The 22,289-nt window shown below is 34.8% G+C and overlaps 1 protein-coding gene across 1 annotated transcript in view; it reads left to right on the top strand.

Moving 5' to 3' along the window:
- The window catches only part of SERPINI1 (serpin family I member 1), a 92,797-nt gene extending 70,732 nt beyond the window's left edge, over positions 1 to 22,065 (top strand). The window contains exons 5-9 of the mRNA XM_049774463.1: positions 717 to 921; positions 6,012 to 6,109; positions 19,184 to 19,270; positions 20,683 to 20,772; positions 21,735 to 22,065. Coding sequence (XP_049630420.1) covers positions 717 to 921; positions 6,012 to 6,109; positions 19,184 to 19,270; positions 20,683 to 20,772; positions 21,735 to 21,811 — 557 coding nt within the window. The 3' untranslated portion in view covers positions 21,812 to 22,065. The remainder of the gene's footprint in view (positions 1 to 716; positions 922 to 6,011; positions 6,110 to 19,183; positions 19,271 to 20,682; positions 20,773 to 21,734) is intronic.
- Positions 22,066 to 22,289: the final 224 nt, after the last annotated feature.

The following is a 22,289-nucleotide window of genomic DNA, read 5'->3' as shown; positions in this document are numbered from 1 at the left end:
ACAAAAAGCAAACAAATAAACAAAAAAAATCATATACAATTTCATAATACACAATGATTATGAAATAATTACATTTTATTTTGGCTGTGAAATTTCATTTTTTATAATATATTTACTTAAGCACCAGGATTGCAAATATGTTTGTAATCACATTTCGGTTATAAAATTAAGTACACCCCTTTTCACCAGTGTAAGCTACCTACCACCAATGCCCCTATCACCTTCCTCCCCCACCCCCTGCCTGTATTTGAGACAGGCATTCTATTTCTCTTAATTTTAAACTTTAACTATGGTCAAAATTGTGTGCCATGTTTTTAGCTGCTTAGAAATCATGTGAAATTGGTATGTTTTATATCCACGTTAATTCAGGACTTTATTTACCTAACCATAGCATTTTACTATTTCTAATGATAGTTTTTAAATATGTACCCATTTGTTATAGTATCTATTCAAAGCTTAACAAAAGAATCAAGTCCAGAGAGCGTATTACTACAATGCAAAATAATTTTACAATAGAATAAATTCTTCGTGAGGATTAACTTGTATTTCAAATTATTTTAAATTAACATCCTAATTCTAAAATGCCCAGATTTATTATATTATGCACACACTTTTGGAATAAATGTATGATAAATTAAAATCTATTGTTTAAGTTTTGAGATAAAACAAAATAAATCAAAGCTTTGAGATGAGACTTTTATCACCTTTATTCTTAGGGGAGTTTAGTGATGGCTCCAATGAAGCTGGTGGTATCTATCAAGTCCTTGAAATACCATATGAGGGAGAGGAGATAAGTATGATGCTGGTTTTGTCTAGACAGGAAGTTCCACTGGCCACTCTGGAACCACTTCTTAAAACACAACTGATTGAAGAATGGGCAAATTCTGTAAAGAAACAAAAAGTGGAAGTGTACCTGCCCAGGTAAGAGTTTATTAATAGCATAGTGACTCAGAACTCGACCAGTGTGATATCAGTGAAGAAAAATTCTTTTTAGTGATTCTGACTTTAAGTTTTGTACTATTATATCCTGTCCTTCTTCCTCTTGTAGTTCAGCTCTATCTGTTTTCTATTTTCCCCCTCTTCTCTTTTATATTCTTTCTTACTGATTCAGCTGTGGTTAGAGACACATGATCATTAACTCATTCATTCAGTCTGACTTTACAAAGACCTAAGTTTAGATATGTATCTCATCATAATGAGCTTTATTTTATAATTTTAATATATTTTATTTGAATATTATACATATCAACACTTAAGTATTTCATTAAGGTTTAAAAAAAGTTATAGTCATAAAGAAAATCCCATGGGGGCCAGAGAGATAGCACAGTGGTAGGGCTTTTGCCTTGTACTTAGCCAATCCAGGATGGATGATGGTTCGAATCCCAGAATCCCATAGGGTCCTCTGTGCCTGCCAGGAGCTATTTCTGAGTGCAGAGACAGGAGTATACCATGAGCACTGCCGGGTGAGACACCCCCACCCCCGCACAGATAGTCTCTGACATAGTCGGGACACTATGCAGGCAAATATCTGTGCTAGTTCTTAAGATTCACTCACAACAAAGGAAGCAGGAAGAAGCTTAAAATTCTCTCTCTGAAAGAAAAGAAAAAATTTTCAGATTGGAATTTTGATGTACTGACCACTACAGACCACCGACCACTTCTTCAACCCTGCCTCTGGTCACTCACCACATCAATTATTTCCAAACATTCATAGTCTTCTAGTTAGGCCAAAGATGTCAGACTCTTTTCATGCTTCAAATTCTCTCTGCATGTTTTTGTAATGGTCTAAATTGCCTTCCTTACATTTCTTGGCCAGATATTTTTAACTTCATCATTAGGATACAATTCTTCTTGCCTTAGTTCTTCTAGAAAACTTTTCATGGACTGCCTGTTGGAGTAGGTGACCCTAACTTTTAATCACAAGGCACTTCCTTGTTATTTTTGACTGTCACCACCCAGCAATGACATTTCATAGATATTGCTTTCTTTCTAAATGTACTTCTAGGATGCAGTCATTTTTCTTACATTTAGTCATTTCTCTTACCTTTGATATATCAACTGTTTGCAAAACAACACCAGCAGAAGATGTTCATCTTAAAACACATTAAGAATATCAGACCAGTAAATATACAGTATGTTTATAAACATAATCTGTAAAATATAGTCTAGACAAGTTACACATATAGACATATGTGTATGCTTCTGTTTATATGTAGAGATAGAATTCTATTGGTCATTTCATAACTTAAAAGTTTTTCCTGGGGGAAAAAAAGTTGTTCATGGGGCTGGAGAGGTGGCATGGAGCGGTAAGGCATCTGCCTTGCTGGCGCTAGCCTAGGAAGGACCACGGTTCGATCCCCTAGCATCCCATATAGTCCCTCGGGCCAGGAGTGATTTCTGAACACATAGCCAGGAGTAACCCCTGACCATCACTGGGTGTGGCCAAAAAAATTTAATTAATTAATTTTAAAAAAGTTGTTCATGTCGCAGTATTTAATATGAACATTGAAAGGTTATAGCACATTATTGAAGCATATCTATTAACTCTCTTTGTTTTAATTATAGAAATTGTCATTTAAAAATTACATTTTACGTAAATACTTATTTTTCTGAAATTATAGTGGATGTTTGCTTATATAGTAAAAGCAATCTTTTTCTATTTTCAATCAGGTATATATACTTCTATACATATTCTAATCTTACATATTTATAGTATAAAATCATGTATGAGATATATCCATACATTTATTAGTTTAAATAAAATTAAAAGATAAAGTGAAAATTAAAATATTCATTTTCTGTATTTACTTTGAAAACTTTCCATGAGATATTTTGATTGCTATATAGTGAAATATAAAATAAATATTAATTAAAAGTATTTGAACACTAATACTTAAATGTGAATAGTAATCTAAAATAAGTGTAATAAAACTGTTTTCTACATTTTTACTATATAATTTATTTTGTAACATAAGAAATTTAGTACATTTAATGCTTCATTATTCAGTTCTACAAATTAAAAGTGAAATCTCTAAATGCTTTAGTTTTGTGAGGATGTGTAGTTATTTAGGTTTATTATAAGAGAATTCTCAATATATAATAAGTATATTGAATTCAGTTTAACCGTGTTCACTAGAAAATGTTGCCTCCAGTTCCTGCCCACTAAGAAACTGAATATGATTAGCTAAGGAAATTATATTCTTATTTCTTTAGAGATATAATTCAATTGTGAAATAGTTTTACTTGCTTGTTTATATTGGTACCTGTTACTAAATCAAGCACAGCTAATTAACACATATTCAATAATTCTATGAACTCTACTTGGCTAAGTTGACAACTCTAGTTGTCTAGATGAGATAAATTTGTTTCGTTTTTTAAGAGATTTACTGTTTTGAATACTCACACATAAATAATAATCACTGAGAAACTATCTCCCTTCTCCATCTTACAGCATTAGATGCTATTAAAAGTTTCTGAAGGTCATGTTTGGGTGACTCAGTTTATCAAAGGTAAAAATTTTCTAGTAACTATATTCTAATCTTATTCAAATGTTTATCTCAAATTATTATTATTATAGTTTTATCCATATAAAGACATTACTCTAAATATGTAGCATTGCATTTCTATAATTTGACAACTGTCTTGATCTGATTCTGAGGTACCTAGATTTCTATTACATTAGAACTTAGTCAACAATGTTAAAATGTCTCTCTTCAGACATAAGGTATTGGGGAGTTTGGACAAAGGGACTATTGTTTTTACATTTTTGTTATTTTCCCCCAAACAATAAATACTACTGTGATCAGATGCTGAATTGATATTATTGTTATCCCTAATATAAAAATTTGTTCAAAAGAGGGTAAGATGGTTACACCTATGTGATATAATTAATATATTAAAATACAAGTTTTATATACAAATATAAATTTTAAAATTAGACTGTCAAATCTTCTTTAAATTATTATGTCAACTAGCTTAATATGTAAAATTCATAAATAAAATATAATGTATGTTAAGGTAATGACTGATATGAAAAATAATAGAATTATCAAGTATTTTATTGGTCAAGTTATATATTAAATCCTAATTTATATCTGTGGCAAATTGATTTATAATCTTTACATGATATTTTTTGTTTGTTGCCTATTTTTTTTGTTTGGAATCAGAGCTGGCTATACTAAGGTTATTGCTAGCTCCAAGATCAATGCTTAGTGTTTCTACATACATACATATACAAAGCATATACTCCAGTCCATTGAACTATCTAGGGTTCAAAATTGAATGTCTGAAACTTGACTCATTGTACACTCTTGCTTCTCCATTGTATTGATAGCACTTAGATATAGGACTTTTCTAATAGCAAGTATATTAAAACTTGAAATTGATAAGTGCCAGGCCATAGTATCTTTATATTCTGATTTTTGTTGTCTCAAATTGTTCATTCATGATCATAAAGCTAGAAATTCAAGGACATAAAAGGAGTTACTGGTTTTTCATTAGAAACACCATATTGGGCCAAAGAGATAGGACAGTGGTAAGGCACTTACCTTCCATGCATCCAAGCTGGGATTGATCCTTGGTATCACATATGATCCCTTAATCCTCACCCAGTGTGATACCTGACAAGAGACAGAAGTAAATCCTGGGCACAGTTGGGTATAGCCTAAAGCCCCCCACCCAAAGAAACGCCATGTTATTTTAAAATTATTTTCTTACTAAGAACTTCAGCTTTCATTTGTAAAAGAATACCATTATACAAATCATTCCATTTTTCTTTCTTTAGCATGAGTCCTTTGTTATTTTTTTCTACAAAGTTTTAATTAGTTTTAAAACTTTGATTTAAATTAGTTTTCAAATGGACTATACATTTTATAAATCTATACATCTATCAAATATGTTTTAGTCATACATATATCTATTCAATCTCCATACTTTAGCAAATTGGAAATACGTAATTATATTAGGTCTTTATTTAAATGGCATACTGGATTTTTTTGACATTTTGGGTGTTTGGGCCACATGTGGGGCTACTCGAGTAGTGCTTACTCTTGGCTCTTTTTGTTTGTTTATTTGTTTGTTTGGGGGCCACACCCAGAGGCGCTCAGGGATTATTCCTGGCTTTGAGCTCAGAAATCAATCGCTCCTGGCAGGCTCGGGGGACCATATGGGATGTCAGGGATTGAACTCGGGTTCGTCTCAGGTTAATCGAATGCAAGGCAAAAGCCTTACCACTGTGCTATCGCTCCAGCCCCACAATTTGTATTTTTATGTATTTTTAGATACATCAGTGATTAAACTTAATGTCTCATAATTTATAAAACTCATAAATAATATTAAATATTTGTGCTGGTAGTGCAAACCTAGTAAGTCCAAAGTCCTAAATTCTAGCCTTGGTACAGAATGGTCCTCTGAACACTGCCAGATATAGCCCAAAAGGCCACGAAGCATGACTGGAGGTGGCCCTAGGGTGCCACTGGCCTTGGCTGTGGTAAGCTAAGTTAGGGTTTGGCAGGAATAGCTTCAGTGTACCAGGAGATCAGGCACCCACAATAGAGTAGATCTAAACCATGAGCTTGATTTTAAACTTATCTACTGTCTTTTTTTGTTTATTTGTTTGTTTGTTTGATTTTTGGGGAGTGGCCATACTCAGCTGTACAGACTTATCCATTTTTTCTGTGCTGAGCTATACAAAGTCTATGTGATACTATAGTATACCCTGTCTTTTGTACTATATTTCCAGCCCTCGATGATGTGACTTGATAGCAAAATATTCATGCACTAAATGTTACAATTTAGTGTCCATATCAAAATCTTTTTTACTTATAAATCTAATTTTTATTGTCTGTGATGCCCCTTTCTTGTATAAGCACAAATACTTACTGTCAAGGTCATTTTAAAAATTTTTTATTTCTAATGTAAATTTTTTAAATCATCATATACATAACATTTTATTTTTGTCCCAAGTAATAAAATGCTGTACTTAAAGACATGTTTCTACATGTGTTATTCAGGTTCACTGTGGAACAAGAAATTGATTTAAAAGATGTTTTGAAGACTCTTGGAATAACTGAAGTTTTTATAAAAAATGCAAATTTAACAGCCCTGTCTGGTAAGAAATAAATAATATTTTCTTTCTTTATTTTCTTCTTTCTTTTTTGTTTGGGGGAGGGGTGCTCAGTGATAGTTAAGAATTATTTCCAGTGCTATTGGGTGACCCAGTATTTCTAGAGAACAATGGAGTGCTGAGGGTTAAACCTGGAATTCATATATGTAAAGCATGAGATCTAATAGATTCTTTTTTGAATAATTTACCTGAACTCATTAATACCATTAAAATCTTACTGTTTCTCATTGCAAGCAGTCATCAAACTACAATAATTAAACCAAATAATTGAGTTCTCTAAGGAGATGTGGGGGGTGGTGGGAAGTATATGGTACATGGATATTGAGATTATGGTGCATCACCAGTGAGATATAGTACATGGATGTTGACATTGGTATTGAGTTCAGAAATGCAATGTTGTATGCCTGAAACTTTTATTAACAACATTTAAAATCACAGGGCCTGGGGCCGGGCGGTGGCGCTAAAGGTAAGGTGCCTGCCTTGCCTGCGCTAGCCTTGGATGAACCGCGGTTCGATTCCCCAGTGTCCCATATGGTCCCCAAGCCAGGAGCGACTTCTGAGTGCATAGCCAGGAGTAACCCCTGAGCATCATCGGGTGTGGCCCAAAAACAAAAACAAAAAAAAACAAAAAAAAAAATCACTGGGCCTAAGAAAATTAAATGAAAACAATAAAAAATGTGCTTCTAGCAAGTATATAAAGCCCCTAGATTAAATCCTTGCCCTAATCCTCCTAACCCTCAAACTAAATTGTTTTTATAAAAGTGTTTAGAATGGGAGACAGAGCGATGGTGCAGCAGTAGGGCATTTGCCTAGCTGACCAGGACGGACCACAGTTTGATCCCCCAGCGTCCCATGTGGTCCCCCAAGCCAGGAGCAATTTCTGAGCCCATAGCCAGGAGTAACCCCTGAGTGTCACTGGGTGTGGCCCAAAATAAAAAAAAAGTGTTTAGATGATGTGTTTAATCATTTATTTATTGCATCATTCTGAAGTAATTATCGTTTGATAGGGAAGTAAATAAGAGATATATTTAAATTCTGTAAACAAACTTTCAAAAATATTCTTTGGGCCCATGTCTCACCTTTTGTAATATATTCTCTACAAGACCCTTTTTATAAATCTTTTATTTTTTTCATTCCATCTGACACAGTGCCTTGGAGAGAAGGTAATTAATAAATCTGTTGATTAAGTATCTTAGTATATCCAGTTACAATAAATGATATAGGAAAGAAAGAAGTAAGAAAATATACATGCAGATGCACATGCTCTGAGAACCAGACACTTTTCAAAGAGTTAATATACTGAGTTAAAAATTCTTCAGGAAAAAAAGATTTCAAAATATATATAGTATATGGATTAGTTAAAATGCTTTGATAAATACCCCAAGAAAAAATAACATAATTCAATTACTGAATTAAGATATGATTTTTAAGATAAAATCATAGCACAATAGCAACATTGTATTACTTAAAATATTTAAAATCCTTCTGGAAATATTTTTAAGACATGACCCTAAGAAATTTATTATTACTAATTGGATGCCTGTGATATTTTAAACTACATAATTTATATAATGATTTTCTGATGATATATATTTACTAAGCTATAAATAAGATAAAAGAAATAATATATGTATATACATAAAGATAAAAGAAATTCAATGTGTAAGGCTTCTTTTATGAGCACTTTATTAAATGCAATTTTCATTTAAAAATCACTAAGGTGATAGAGGCTTTCTTTACACCTCATGTGGTACAAAAGAGTAATTTTCCTCTTCTAAAATGGCAGGTATCAAGCTGAATAATAACTTCTGAACTAGCAGTGTGAGGATTGGTGGCTTGAATAAATAGATATTGGTGTTTCCACACCACCAAATTGTGTCTCCACACACAAGAAAGAGAAACAATATGGACTGAGTGGGTTCTTTACTTTTGTGGAATTTATACTGAATTTATGATCAACAGGGCCTTGTCTTCTGAGATTTAGGGTCAGTTCAATTGTTTTCTGAACAATAAATAGTCAAATTTTAACAATGAGATAACACTAATGCTTTGTTCTACAACCTGGAAATCTCTATTACTCTCAAATTCTAAAAGAATTTTTATATATACCAACTACATAAATGTTTTTGTACATAGAAAATTAGTGAATTTATTCTGAGGAGTTTTTTTTAATGCCAGATATACAAGTTCCTATAGCTCTGAATTTTCTAGTGGTATTGTTAAGGATCTAGGATTGGCAGAGATCCACATGAAAGAATACCTCTGTACTTGAGAAATAAAAGTTAATGTCCTTAAGTGTCTAACCAATTGGATTAGGTTCCTTCACTTTGGTTACTTTGACCTCTATCCAGCACTCCTCCAAAATATAGACTAAGGTCTGAACATTTCCTATTCTGTTTTTGCCTATGTTGCCCTGGATCTAAAATATAATAAAATGCTTTATTAGAGTATTTCCTGAAAGATATTTTTAAATTTAATAATTTTTTATTTGATCACCCTGGTTACAAATATGTTTATAATTGGATTTCAGCCATAAATGCATACCCATCCACTTTATCAGTGCAACTTTCCCTCCACCTATCTCCCCAATGCCCTCTTCCCACATTCCTTACTTATCTTCAAGATAGTCATTGTATTTCTCTAACTCAATATTAATGTCATGGTTGTTATAAGTGTAGTTATTTCTCTAACTGTGATAATCACTCTTTGTGGTAAGCTTTGTATTATGGGCTCATCCTTTTGGTCCTCATGTTTATTGCCTCTAGTTATTATTGCTGTAATGTCTTTTATTTTTCTTTCTTTGGGGGGGAGGGTTGGATCACACCTGGCGTCGCTGAGGGGCCACTCCTGATTCTGTGCTCAGAAATCGCTCCTGGCAGGCTCAGGGGATCATATGAGATGCTGGGACTCAAACCACCTTCTTTCCTGGATCAGCTACATGCCCTACCACTGTGCTATCTCTCCGCCCGCTCTTTTGTTTTTCTTAAATCCCACAGATTAGTGACCGTATTTTGTATCTTATCTCTCACTCTGACATACTTCACTCACATAATAGTTTTCATGTCCATCCATGTATAAGAAAATTTTATGACTTGATCTTTTCCTGACAGCTATACAGTATTCCATAGTATAGATGTACCACAGTTTCTTGAGCCAATCATCTGTTGTCAGGCATCTCAGTTTTTTCCAGATTCTGGCTATTGTAAACAGCGCTGCAGTGAACATAGGAGTGAATAGGAGTGTTTTTTGTGTTTTTGTGGTCCTAGGGTATATTTCAGTTTGAAGATTTCTTATTTCTACTCATATCCTCTTGATTCTTATTTGTGGCTCGTTCAGTTTGTTCCATGCTTTCTTTGAGTTTTGTAAGAAATATGTGAGAAATATGGTGGATTCTTATCTAAGAGGCTAAATAGATGGTTGGGACTTTTCAGTTTATTGGAGCTACCATCATTGTTCTCTAAACATGCTGGAGGCCTATGCAAAATGTTGCCCATTGTCGCTTTGTAATGTGGGGTTTTCTATGACCATGTTAACGTTCTTTGACTAAGAGGAATGCCTGGCTACAGAGTGAAGCGGACTCACTCCACCGGCTCTTTGTTTTGAATTCTGTCCCTGACCTGGGCACCATCCACATGGCTTTCAGGTCCTAAAGCCGCAGATTGCAGATTCAGCCACCACAACCTCTGCTATCTCTAGGACGTGGGTTCTGCAGCTCTGGGTCTTTACCTTGGATTCTGTTCCTCACCTCTGAAAGCATTTTTTTTCTTTCCCTCATTTCTTTCTACTCATTCCTGGATCTTTTGATGATAACTGGAAACAGATTTGGTTGTAAAGTTTAGGTGTGGGACTGGCATTTACTGGGGAGAAGATATAAGTGTATCTACAGCCTTGAAATTTACAAATCACAGAACAATGCTCACAACAAAGTTATATAGACCCAAATATCATTTGGGATGAGTAGATAATCCTGTACTAGAGAAAACATTGTGTAAATGGAAGGAGATTAGGAAATGTACTGGCAGAATAGGAACTTTGTGGATCAAAATTCTGGAAAAATATATGTGAATATAAACATTTAGATACATAGAGCCTTTTAAAAAAATGCTTAGAAAATAATAGGTCAAGTTTCCTATAAAATGTGAAACAGACATTTTTAGGTACTAGTGTTTTAATTTCATATTCCATTGCTCAGAATGACACAGATGTATATGTTACTTCTTCAATTAAAATTCTGACATAATAACTAGGAAAAACATTAAAATAGCATTATTATTAGAATGTGAAAGCATCCATTGAACCGTTCAATATTACTATGATATTGCTATAAGACTATGATATTAAATTAAGTAATGAACTTTTTTACCTTTCTTCAAAGATAGTAGAGAAATAAAACATAAAATCATGTAAACAAACATACATAAACACTGTTTCACTTTCTCTTATTTCTGGAAAAGGCAAGATTTCATCTTTAACTAACCCTCTTAAATGGACTCATTCATTTTCTTCTCTTTTCTTTCCTCTTCCTCCTCCTCCTCCTTGTCCTCATCTTCTTTTTTATGGATTTTTGAGTCACAACTGGTGGCGCTCAAGGGTTATGCCTGGCTCTGTGCTCAAAAATCACTCCTAGCAGCCACAGGGGGGCCATATGGGATGCTGGGATTTGAACCACTATGACTCCTGCTTCCAAGGCTGCTTGCAAGGCAAATGCCCTACCACTGTGCTCTCTCCAGCCCTCCATTTCATGGCATTCACCTTCATTTCAGACTCTCATTACTACCACCCCAGACTATTTCAGTTGCCTCCTAAATCTGATATGTTTCATCTACCATGACCAAGATTAGCCATCTTAAAACTGGCTCTCATGGCATCTAGTTTCTGTCACAATATCTTAATGTCTGTGCAATGCCTGTCTACTGTGCAGCAGGGCATTAAGACCTTGGTCCTTGTCAGATATTAACTCTGGCTTGTTCTTTATACAGTTTTGTCCAACCAACGTGGTAATTACTCTGTGCCTCACTTCCCTCTACTTCCTATCTATATGAAATCTCTCTCGCTCAAAATACCCTTGATCTGTGCAAATACTAAGATCACTAGCTACAGAGGCCTGATCTTATCATCCATGATGGAGTGAAAAACTTCCAGACACCACAAAAGGACCTACAAGAGAGTAAAAGAGCATGTAGGGAGCCTGTAGTTATATCCATGACAGTATACTTCAAAGGCTCAGAAACCGTGTATATCTTAAACCAGTGGAATTCCTGTTCTAACTCCCTAATTTTTACTGTGCCTATGCAAAAAAAAAATAATAACACAAATTAAATTTTTTAATTATTTTTTTGTAATTGTTGTTGCTTGTTTTTTTTTTTTTTCTTTTCTTTGTCTTTTTTTTCCTGTGCTTTGATTCATCTTTATTTCAGGACTGTAATTAGTGTTTGGTTGCTGTCTTTATTGCTGTGGTGTTTTTCAGGTTTTTTGTTTGTTTGTTTGTTTGGGGGGGGTGATTTTTTGGTATTATTTTTATGTTTTCCTTCCTTTTCCCCTTTTTTTTCTTAAACTGATTTTTATAGTCTCTAGAAGAACTCCCATTTTTTGCTTGTTTGAATTTTTGACCCCACTTTTTCTTTTTCTTTCTTTTTTTCCCCTTACCTTCAAACAGAACCACATAACTTGAATTATCTTGTTCTGCCTAACAAATTGAGGGGGATATAATGGACAGCACCAAGACCAAACAGTTGTATGAACACTGAGTAGAAATGAAAAATGATCAGAGTTAAACACCAAATCTAAAGCCAACTACAACAGAATCGATATCCAATCTACAACAAGCTAGACACAGAAGGGACCACTTATACTAGCAGCCCGGGGAGCAAAGGAGGGGCAATATGGGATGCATGCTGGGAACAGCTGTGGAGGGAGGAAAGCATTGGTGGAGGGAATGCCCCTGATTCAATGTCACTATGTACCTAAAATACTACTGTGAATGATTTGTAATCCACTTTGGTCAAAATTAAAATTATTAGAAAAAAAAGCACCTGTCATGTCTCAAATTTAAAAAAAAATACCCTTGATCTTGATTTAAGCTTTAGCTCAGATATACCCAACTCAACCATAATTTAGTCAACTAGAAGTAACAATTTCTCTTGAATTCTACAAGATTCTGTACCTTTTTATGACAAAGTATCATTTACGGTCTCTTTATAATTATGTATGCATCATATATTCCTTGCAAGCCCTTAAACTCCCTCCAAGCTGATTCTTATGTGTAGTTAGGAAGCATCAAGCACTGTTTTCTGTTTAGTACTCAACACATGAATTTAGATGAAATACTCTATATTTATTGTGTTTATTTTGTCATCAAAATTTGATTTCCATTGCTTTTGATGTTAAATCCCATTAACATAAAACAGTAAAGACTCATATAGTAAACATTTAGAGAGTAATGAGAATCATTTTCTTTTCAGGCTCAATTTAAAATGTTCATCTACTTGCAGCAAGGATCCTGTTATAGAGTAAGGTTATTTTGGTAATGGAAAGGAATGGCTGTCAGCATTTGGATTAATATATAATCCTCTTGGAAGGTGTAAGGGGAAGTAGAAAGAGAGTACTAAATCCTTCAGCATAAAGCACAAGCTTTAATAAAGAAGCCAATAAAATAAAGGAATTAAGAAGGAACCGCAAATGCCATATTCAGGTCAGACATAAGTGCTTAGATTTATGCAGTACTGATCTCACATCCTGCCCTTACTTGTACTCCTTCTCTTTGCTCCTGGAAACCAGAGTGGGGTATTTTTCTTTCATTTCTGTGATTTCATTATTCCTATTCCTTTCTCAGCCAAAACATGCCATCTTCTTATCCCTTGCTGTTTCTTCATTCACCCTTTGCAAATACAGGTGGCTTCCAAAATCTAGACAGCTCTATTCCTTTAATTCTGGATAAATCCTAGACTCCTCAACAATCATGGTTCAACATTTGAAATCAGATATATCCCCAGTGACACCCACCTCCTCATAGCTAATTCTCACCTTGTGCTTTGAGAGCCTTGTTCTGTTGGGATTCTTTGTTTATTTTATTTTAATATAATTATTTAAGCACCGTGATTACAAAATTGTTCGTGGTTGTGTTTCAGTCGTAGAATGTATACCACCCTTCACCAGGACACATTTGCTAACAACAATGTCCCCAGTTTCCTCCCACCCTGCCATCACCACCTTCCTCTAGGGCAAGCATTTTACATAATTTTTGTAGGGGTAGGGTGGGGTTGTGGGGAGTGGTGCTCAGTGCTTACTTCTGGCTGTGCTCCTTTTCTTTCTTTTTTCTTTTTTCTCTTCTGTTTTCCCTCTTTATTTTTTATCTTTCTTTTCTTTTCTTTCATTCTTTCACTTATTTCTCTTTCTTTCTTCTTTCTTTTTCTATCTCCTTTTCTCTTCTTTCCCTTCTTCCCTTCCTCCTTTCCTTCCTTCCCACCCTCTCTTCATTCCATCTTTCCTCTCTCCCTCCCCTTTCTTCCTCCCTTCCTTCCTCCCTCCCTTCCTCCCTTTATTCTCCCTCCCTCCCTTCCTTTCCTCCCTTCCTCCCTCACTCCCTTCCTTCCTCTCCCTCACCATTTCTTCTCTCTTCCTTTCTACCTTCTTCCCTTCCTTCCTCATTCACTCACTTTCTTCCTCCCTCCCTCCCTTCCTTCCTCTCTCCCTCCCATTCCTTCCTCCCCCTTCTTTCCTCCCTTTCTTCATTCCTCCCTCTCTCCCACTCACCTTCCCTCCATCCCTTCTGTCCTTCCTTCTGTCCTTCTTCCTCCCTCCCTCCCTCCCTCCCTCCCTCCCTCCCTCCCTCCCTCCCTCCCTCCTTCCTTCCTTCCTTCCTTCCTTCCTTCCTTCCTTCCTTCCTTCCTTCCTTCCTTCCTTCCTTCCTTCCTTCCTTCCTTCCTTCCTTCCTTAACATATCCAGCTATTTTCAGTGTTTGCTCCTGGTTCTGCATTTGGGATCAATCTTGGCGGATTCAGGGAACCATATTGAATGCTGGGGATTAAACCTGAGTCAGCCACATGCAAGGCAACCTACTGTATTATTTCTTTAGCTCTCCTAGGGTTCTTTTCTAGGGATCACTCCTGGTGGTACTGGGGGACTATATTGGGTATTGGAAATTAAACTTAGGCCAATCACTTGCAAGGCAATGGCTTTACTCACTATATCCAAACTCCTTTGACCGGTTCTTCACACATTTAATCTACAAGAACCAATCCATTGAGATGCTTGCTATAATATCTCTCCATTTCTGTTTCTAATCCTAGTCCTTCATCTGGACTCTCATAACCCTAAGCATTCACCTCTGTTTTCACTTTTACCCTTTCCTCGGAGATGTGTTCAAATTCACATTTCTAGGCTCAGAAATCTCCAGAACAGGGACTGTGAGATAGTGACATTGTTTCCTGATCACTTGAACTCCACACAATGTAAGGATCATAAAGGACAGGGGTAAGCGAATTCATGCTGTGGAGAAATGCCAGCAGTCATCAGAAATTTATTGTTTTATTTTATTTTCTTAGTTACATTCACCATACCTTGAAGTTAAGGTCATTTACTTATTAGCTTTTATACATTTTGTTATTTAATGTCTATACTTTCCTTATTATGAAGAATTAGTTCATAATAATCTGTTAAGATATGATAATAATGTTATGTCCCAATACATAAGAATACTTAGTTTGATGTTGAATGAATGATGGTGAGTAAGTAGATAGTTACTGCCTCAATAACAAAATTTTTCCAGATAAGTAAAATACTCTTCCTATCTTGAAAGAGCTAAACTTTTCAAAAGTTCCCCAGATGGGACTAAAGCTAAATATATTTTAGTAACAAAAGCACCAAGATTGTGTTTGGTATTTTGGGTTTTGTTATGAAACCATATTCATTTTGTTATTTTAAGTATACCTTTTGTAACACAGAGATCTATTTAAAAGGCTGTATTTAGGGACAGTGCCACAGAAAGGAGTGGCAACCACTAGCCACTGGCCACCTTGTTAACACTGTACTAATCACTGATACTTTGTGTTTGATACCTTGTATAAAGGTCTCATGTGAAAAGAGCAAGTACTGAATACATATTTGCTTATGACCCAAATTAATGCCTTAATATTTTTCCTTGCTTTCATCAGGAAGAGCTTGAATTGTTGCCCAGATCTTTCTCTAGAGAACCTAGAATTTGCTGACCCTGTTCCCTCTCATCTTCCAAGTCTGGCTCCTCACTGCCTTCATGAAAGTGGGATGAGTTCTTTGGCAGGAAGGAACGATTTCTTGGGACTAGTGTGTGTTGAAGTGGTTGTTGCTGTTATAGCTCTGCCTTTGATTTATATTTTTTATTTAGAAAGCAATTAATTTTTCTCTAGTTTCTAATTGTCTCATGTTCTTATTTGTTAAATAATGGAGTGTCTACAACATGTCTAACAATGCAAATATTATTGAGAAGGAGAGAACCCAGGTCCTAAATCATATTTTTTGTTTGGTTGGTTGGTTTTTGGGCCACATCCAGCACTGCTCAGGTGTTACTCCTGGCTTTGAGCTCAGAAATTCCTCCTGGTGAGGTGCAGGGAGACTATAAGGGATGCCAGGGAATTGAACCCAGGTTGGCCACATGCAAGCCATATATAAGATGACAATGTTTATTTAGGTCCTATACCCTTTGTTATTCTACTTGATTTTTTTAGGCTTTGGGGTTTTTAATTTTTCCATCTCTATTGTTCTTCATCAAATTTCCTAGAACACCTACTTTGGGTTACTCTAGAGTCACCTTATTTTTAGTAGATTATGGTCATAGTACTTTGCTACTTTTTTACCACCCGCTTCTCTGTTTTCTTCCACTATTTTGTGTAGGTAAATGAGAGCGTATAGGGTGCTAGAAGTCTAGGAAGTGAGATGCTTCAGGTAGAGGCCAGAGCTGAGTAGTAGAGATAAATCTCCTTTCCAAGTTTATGGGCTACCATGGATAGTTTCCTCGTTGTCAGTTGAACTGACAGAAATGTCATTTGGTCTTTGTGATTTCTCTATGAAAGATTGAGGGCAGAGATGGCAATGTGGATACTTGCTTCCCCTTAGGAACCAGAGTCTTATTTATTTTGGGAGGGAGTGCCTGTGTGTGTGTGTGTGTGTGTGTGTGTGTGTGTGTGTGTGTGTGTGTGTGTGTGTGTGTGTGTGTGCGCGCGCGTATCTGAGTAAAGAGCTAGGAGTAACACCTGAGTGCCGCTGGGTATGGCCCAAAAACCATAATATAAAAGTTATGACTTTTAATTCTCTATTAAGAAAGGCATCTAAGGGGCCTGGAGAGATAGCACAGTGGTGTTTGCCTTGCAAGCAGCCGATCTAGGACCAAAGGTGGTTGGTTCGAATCCCGGTGTCCCATATGGTCCCCCGTGCCTGCCAGGAGCTATTTCTGAGCAGACAGCCAGGAGTAACACCTGAGCACCGTCGGGTGTGGCCCAAAAACCAAAAAAAAGAAAGGCATCTAAAAGAAACTGTCATAATATTTGAGACAAATTATTTCATAATACACTGCATGTTTCAATATAAACTGAGGAGGTAATATCTTAGTTGAAAGTTTATTCAGAATAGTACTATTAGTTTTCTTGTTTTTATATAAAATAAGAAGGTGCTTTGCAACAGATATCTTAAAAATGTTGATAACATCATTTTCTATGTGTTTTCCAAACACCTGAAATAAAAACTCATGCTCTGGGGTAGGATTTGTTATTTATAATGTCTTACTAAGCTTTCTAACAGAAAATCAATTGTACTTTAATGAATAGTGTTTGGCATTGACAACAAAGTTATTTATCTTAAATTTGACTTAGACATCCTACAGTTGTAGAAAAGGAGGGTACAAACTTGGGAAATTGATTTGATTTGCTGTATCTTTGAAGTATTGGGGGTATTTATTTGTTCTTTTTTTCAATTATGTGGAAACTGTGAACCCTAAACTGAAGGACATATATAATTTACTTAGAACTTCCAGAATAAATAAAAGATGAAGGATTGAAAAACAGACATTTTCTCACAGTTTGGAAGTTAAAAGTATAAGATTTTTCAAAAGTGTAAGTAAAAGTAAAACTATAATGTTTTTCAGGGATTATTTTTGTTTTGTTTTGTTTATGAGACTTACCTCCTAGACTTACAGACAACTGTCTTTTCACTGCCTTCAGTGTTGTATTGTAATTTTTAAAAATGTAGGGTATGTTAATTTTTGAATCACCATGGGATATACAATTACAGTTGCTGATGGTTGGGTTTCAGTCATACAATGTTCCAAAACCCATTCCTTCACAAGTGTATATACTTCTTGATACCATCATCCCCAGTTTCCCTTCCAAGGTGTCTCCTTATCCATCGGCCTTTCTGGAAGGCACTTTCCCCCGACCCCCTACTTTTTTCCTTTTAGTCTTTTTGCAATACTTTCACTAAAGGGATATCATGCAGTTTACTTACATCCTTTCAGTACTCAGTTCTTATCCCGAGTGATCATTTTCAACTGTTCTTGACAAAATGATCCTTATTTATGAAAAAGCAAATTTCATTACTTCAGTTTTCCTAGTGATTGCATCATGTTCCATGTGTAGATTCTTCTATTCTTGGGCATTTGTGTTGTTTCCATATACTGGCTCTTGTAAATAGTACTGCAGAGAATATTGCTGTGCAGATTCCTTTCTACATTGTGTTTTGGGTCTAGTAAGGTATATTCTCAGGAGTGGTATGATGGATGGGTTAAATAGAAGTTCAATTTCAAGTGTTCTGAGGAATTTTCATATTGTTTCCCAAAATGAATAGACAACTAGATGTTCCGCAAGCAGTAAATGAGGGTCCCTTTCTCCCCTCATTGGTGTCAGCACTAGATCTTGTTCTTTTTGATGTTTCATATTGTAATGTTTTTACCAGAGAAGGACATAGTCATAGGATATATGTGTCTGTATATGTGTATCTGCAAATAGAGAGAGAAAGAGAGAGAGCAATTAATTTTAAGGTACAGGCTCAGTGAATTATGGAGACTTTGGAATTCAAAATCTGCAGAGACCACTGGCTGACAAGAGACCAGGTGAGAAATTCAGTTTGGAAACAAAGGTAGTAAAAGGTTAAAATTATATCTTATTCAGAAGAATTCTTTTCTTCTTTGCCCTTTTCTTCTTTTTCTAATCAAAACCTCATCTATTTAATGGAGGCAAATCATACCTTGAGGATAATATGCTTATTAAAACTCCAATATTTAATGTTATTTTAATCCAAAAGAATCTTTGTGCCTGTGCCCATATGTCTTATTATAAGGATATCAACCATGTTAAATTAAGACCCACTCTGACAACCTCTTTTTACTATTATCTCCATGTATAGTCACATTTGGAATTCTTGGGGTTAGGAAATCAATATATGAATTTTGAGAGACTATAATCCAGCTCATAGTAGCCATCAACTTAAAAATACCCATAAATGGAAAGAGTTCAAAATAGAGTTCTTCTAATAGTGAAAATATAATTTCCTCTAATATTCAGATAAAGCATGATTTTTAATACTTAGTAACTAAGTTACTTGGCATATAAAGTAACTAAGAATATATTTACATTTTTATAATTAGATATAAATTTTATATTTTTGCCAAGGATAATTATATTATCTCTGCAGTCAGAAAATAGTTTATTAATATTTCTTACTCAGGTTATGTCTGGATTCCTACCTGTTTTCATTTTGTGCTTTTGGAGTTTAAAGGTAGATTGTAAACATGTAACATGATTTTATCTTGAAGTATGAGCTAACATTGTCATTATTAAAATAGAGTCAAGCTTCGGGTTTTCCTGGCACTAAATGAAATAAACAGTGGGAAAATTAACAAGATGAGATAAAAGGAGCACAAATTAAAAAAGATCTTCAACAGTTCTCGCAAATCTGATATGTAATTTCACACCATTATCTCTTGTTTTATCTCAGTATATGTCACTATAGTCTTCAGATTGGAATATTTTAAGAGCAAAGTGCCCCTCTATCTCTGATACTAAATAAATGCTTCTCTTATCTCTGTTTTGCAGATAGCAAAGATATTTTCCTTTCCAAAGCAATTCACAAGTCTTTCCTAGAAGTTAATGAAGAAGGTTCAGAAGCTGCTGCCACCTCAGGTGCTCAGTTCTTTTCTAAAATCTTTTCACCTTTTCTCAAAAACTTATATTTTTGAGGCAATATGGATTGAAGCTGGTTATTTTCAGAAGCAAATCAAAAACCACTGCTCTGGCTCTGTTGTAAGAAATAAGGCTCATGCCGAACCAGTTAGAATTCACTCACTCCGTGCCCTGATGCAGAGAAATTTTCTGTTTTCTCTCTAATGAGAGGCAGGAGAGTATTAGCAGCTCCATAGAATAGATTTTCCTGCTGTGCTGCTATTTAAATATTTGTAACATTTTTCTCTTTGCCTATTTTTCTTCCTATTCAATTATTGGTAAATTACCTCAGAATTAATTAAGGCAGTTAGTTCTTAATTAACTAAGGCCATTTTTATTTTTATTATTATTTATATATTTCCATATGTTCTTATACAAAGCATACAAGCAAGAGTGCATAACCTTGCATGTTATACACTATTATAATGAAATAATCTCAATAAAATCATACTTCTAAATAATTTTTTTTTTTCAAAACTAGGTGTCCAAACAGCATGTTAACTGGCCTTGACAATTTTGTGAAGTCTGAGTTCCCTGGTGAAGAAAGAAAGATTTTTCTGTTGCTTTTGTTTTTCTACAATTATTTGTTTGGATTTTTTTTTTCAATCTCTTTGTCAAAGCTATCACAGTTTAGAAAATTAGTCTCAAAATATGTTTAAATGGTGACCTGTTATATCTGTGTGTGTTATATCTAACTTTATGGGATATCAAGTGAAATCTCTGGCAGGAAGTAGAAGAGTCTCTGGGATCACAAGAAAGCTTAATATCTTACATAATTTAATCTTGACCTTTTTCTGAAAGCCAGTATAAAATGTTTCCCAGCTGCAGCGAACACCATCTCCTCGCACTGTTCTGTTTTTTCTTTAATCACTGGCATCCTGAAAATTATGAGAAACCTAAAAACTTACTGTTTTTAAATACCGATTTCAGACAAAAAAAAAAAAAGAACAATTTAAGATTTACAGAGAAATATTATTAAACTTTTGTTTTGGGTTTTAGAATATTTATTTATAATGTTTATAATAAAATATATATTTATTTTTGATTATTCACTTGAAGATTATTTTAATAAAGATAAATAATTATCTGAAACTAAGAATTTTGTAGGCAGAATAAATTGCCATAGTTTTTTAGTCTACCAAAAGACTGTTAAGAAAGGAAATTATTTCAAAAAATAAAGGGAACTATGAAGTATAATGGCACATTTGTTCAAAGGACACACAGAAATGTTAACATATTTACTATTTTTTCCTTTAAGTCTTTAAAAATCTTGTTTTCTGTAAATAATTGCCCCTTTTACTGATGGTGTGGATAAATTACTCATTAGTTCTTGCACTTCCACAGCTATGTAATTACTTTCTCTCTGCATTTAGGAATGATTGCAATCAGTCGGATGGCTGTGCTTTATCCTCAAGTTATTGTTGACCACCCATTTTTGTTTCTTATCAGGATAAGGAAAACAGGTAAGTTCATTATGTATGATATCACACTTTCATTTCATAGGCTAAAAATATATAAGATTTTAAAAGTGAGTGGTGTTAGCAATACAGTTCAACAGGTCAAGGGCTTGTCTTGATGCTGCCTAAAAGTTTTAACCTCTGCGACCCAGATAGTCCCTCAAGCTAACATTATTTCCCCCAGGCCTGATTTCTAAGTGCAGAACAAGTAGTGAGCCCTGAGCATGTCCAGGTACAATCCCACAAACAAAAAATGAGAACAAAATTTTCACATTTGTCAAATAATTCATAATATACAAATGATTATTTGGCAGGAGTGGGAGGGCTCCCATGCAAATAGGCCAGAGAGTTCCTTTCTCCTGGGTCTCATTTATCTCTGGGCCTACTAGAGTCACACAACAGAGGTTGGGAGGATGGTATGAAGTTCTAGGGACTCAATTTCTTTCTCTCTCTCTCTCTCTTTTTTTTTTTTTTTTTTTTTTGGTTTTTGGTTTTTGGGTCACACCCAGCAGTGCTCAGGGGTTACTCCTGGCTCTATGCTCAGAAATTGCCCCTGGCAGGCACAGGGGACCATATGGGATGCCGGGATTCAAACCACCATTCTTCTGCATGAAAGGCAAACGCCTTACCTCCAAGCTATCTCTCCGGCCCCTGGGGACACAATTTCTATGAGTTCTAAACCTATGAACTCTTCCCACCCATCAAAATTATCTTTATTTGTTTGTTGATGAGAATATAGTTTACTTTAGGGCTTTTTTCTATTTTTGTACGCAGCAGTGACTCTTGATGGTGCTTAGAGAATCAAATGTGGTGCTAGGGATTAAACCTGGTCAAAGTCATACAAGACAATGTTATACCCTTGTCCTATCTCATTGTCTCAACCTATTTTAACTTTTAATACACTATTAATCATAAACAAGACCATCTTTTACTCATTCCTTCTTTTGTTCATTTCTAATCCATTGCAGGTACAATCTTATTCATGGGACGAGTAATGCATCCTGAAACAATGAACACAAGTGGACATGATTTTGAGGAGCTTTAATTTCAATTTATCTGACTAACAAGGAAAACAGTAACTAAGCACATTATGTTTGCAACTGGTATTTATTTAAGAGTTGTGTTTTGCAGTTACCTTTAGATAGTATTTAAAGTAGTTCTAGATAAAAACAATGTATGTAAATTATTAGCTAACTTGTCATGGAATGTTATTAGTATTACTGAAATGAAAATGCTCTATTAAATCATTGTGTTTATTGTGCTGGTATTTAAAATAAAAGTACATGTTGAATACTTAAATAGCTCTGTTTTTTATTTTAGAAGCTGTAAAATACACCTCTAGGTGAGGGGAGGTTTCTAGATATTTTAAATCTTTCATAATCATGCAAAATTTAAGCAAAAAATAAAAAAGCCTTATCACATACATAATAAGAAATGACAAATAAGATGAATTCAGGTAAGTTACTCAAGTTGTAATTGCCATTTCTACAAGGATATTTATAGTGCAATATGAACGAAAAGAA

Source organism: Suncus etruscus, chromosome 6, assembly GCF_024139225.1.
Source record: "Suncus etruscus isolate mSunEtr1 chromosome 6, mSunEtr1.pri.cur, whole genome shotgun sequence".
NCBI classification, from domain to species: domain Eukaryota; kingdom Metazoa; phylum Chordata; class Mammalia; order Eulipotyphla; family Soricidae; genus Suncus; species Suncus etruscus.
The sequence above is the reverse complement of the archived record's forward strand: the minus strand, read 5'-3'. Positions and strand labels throughout refer to the sequence as shown.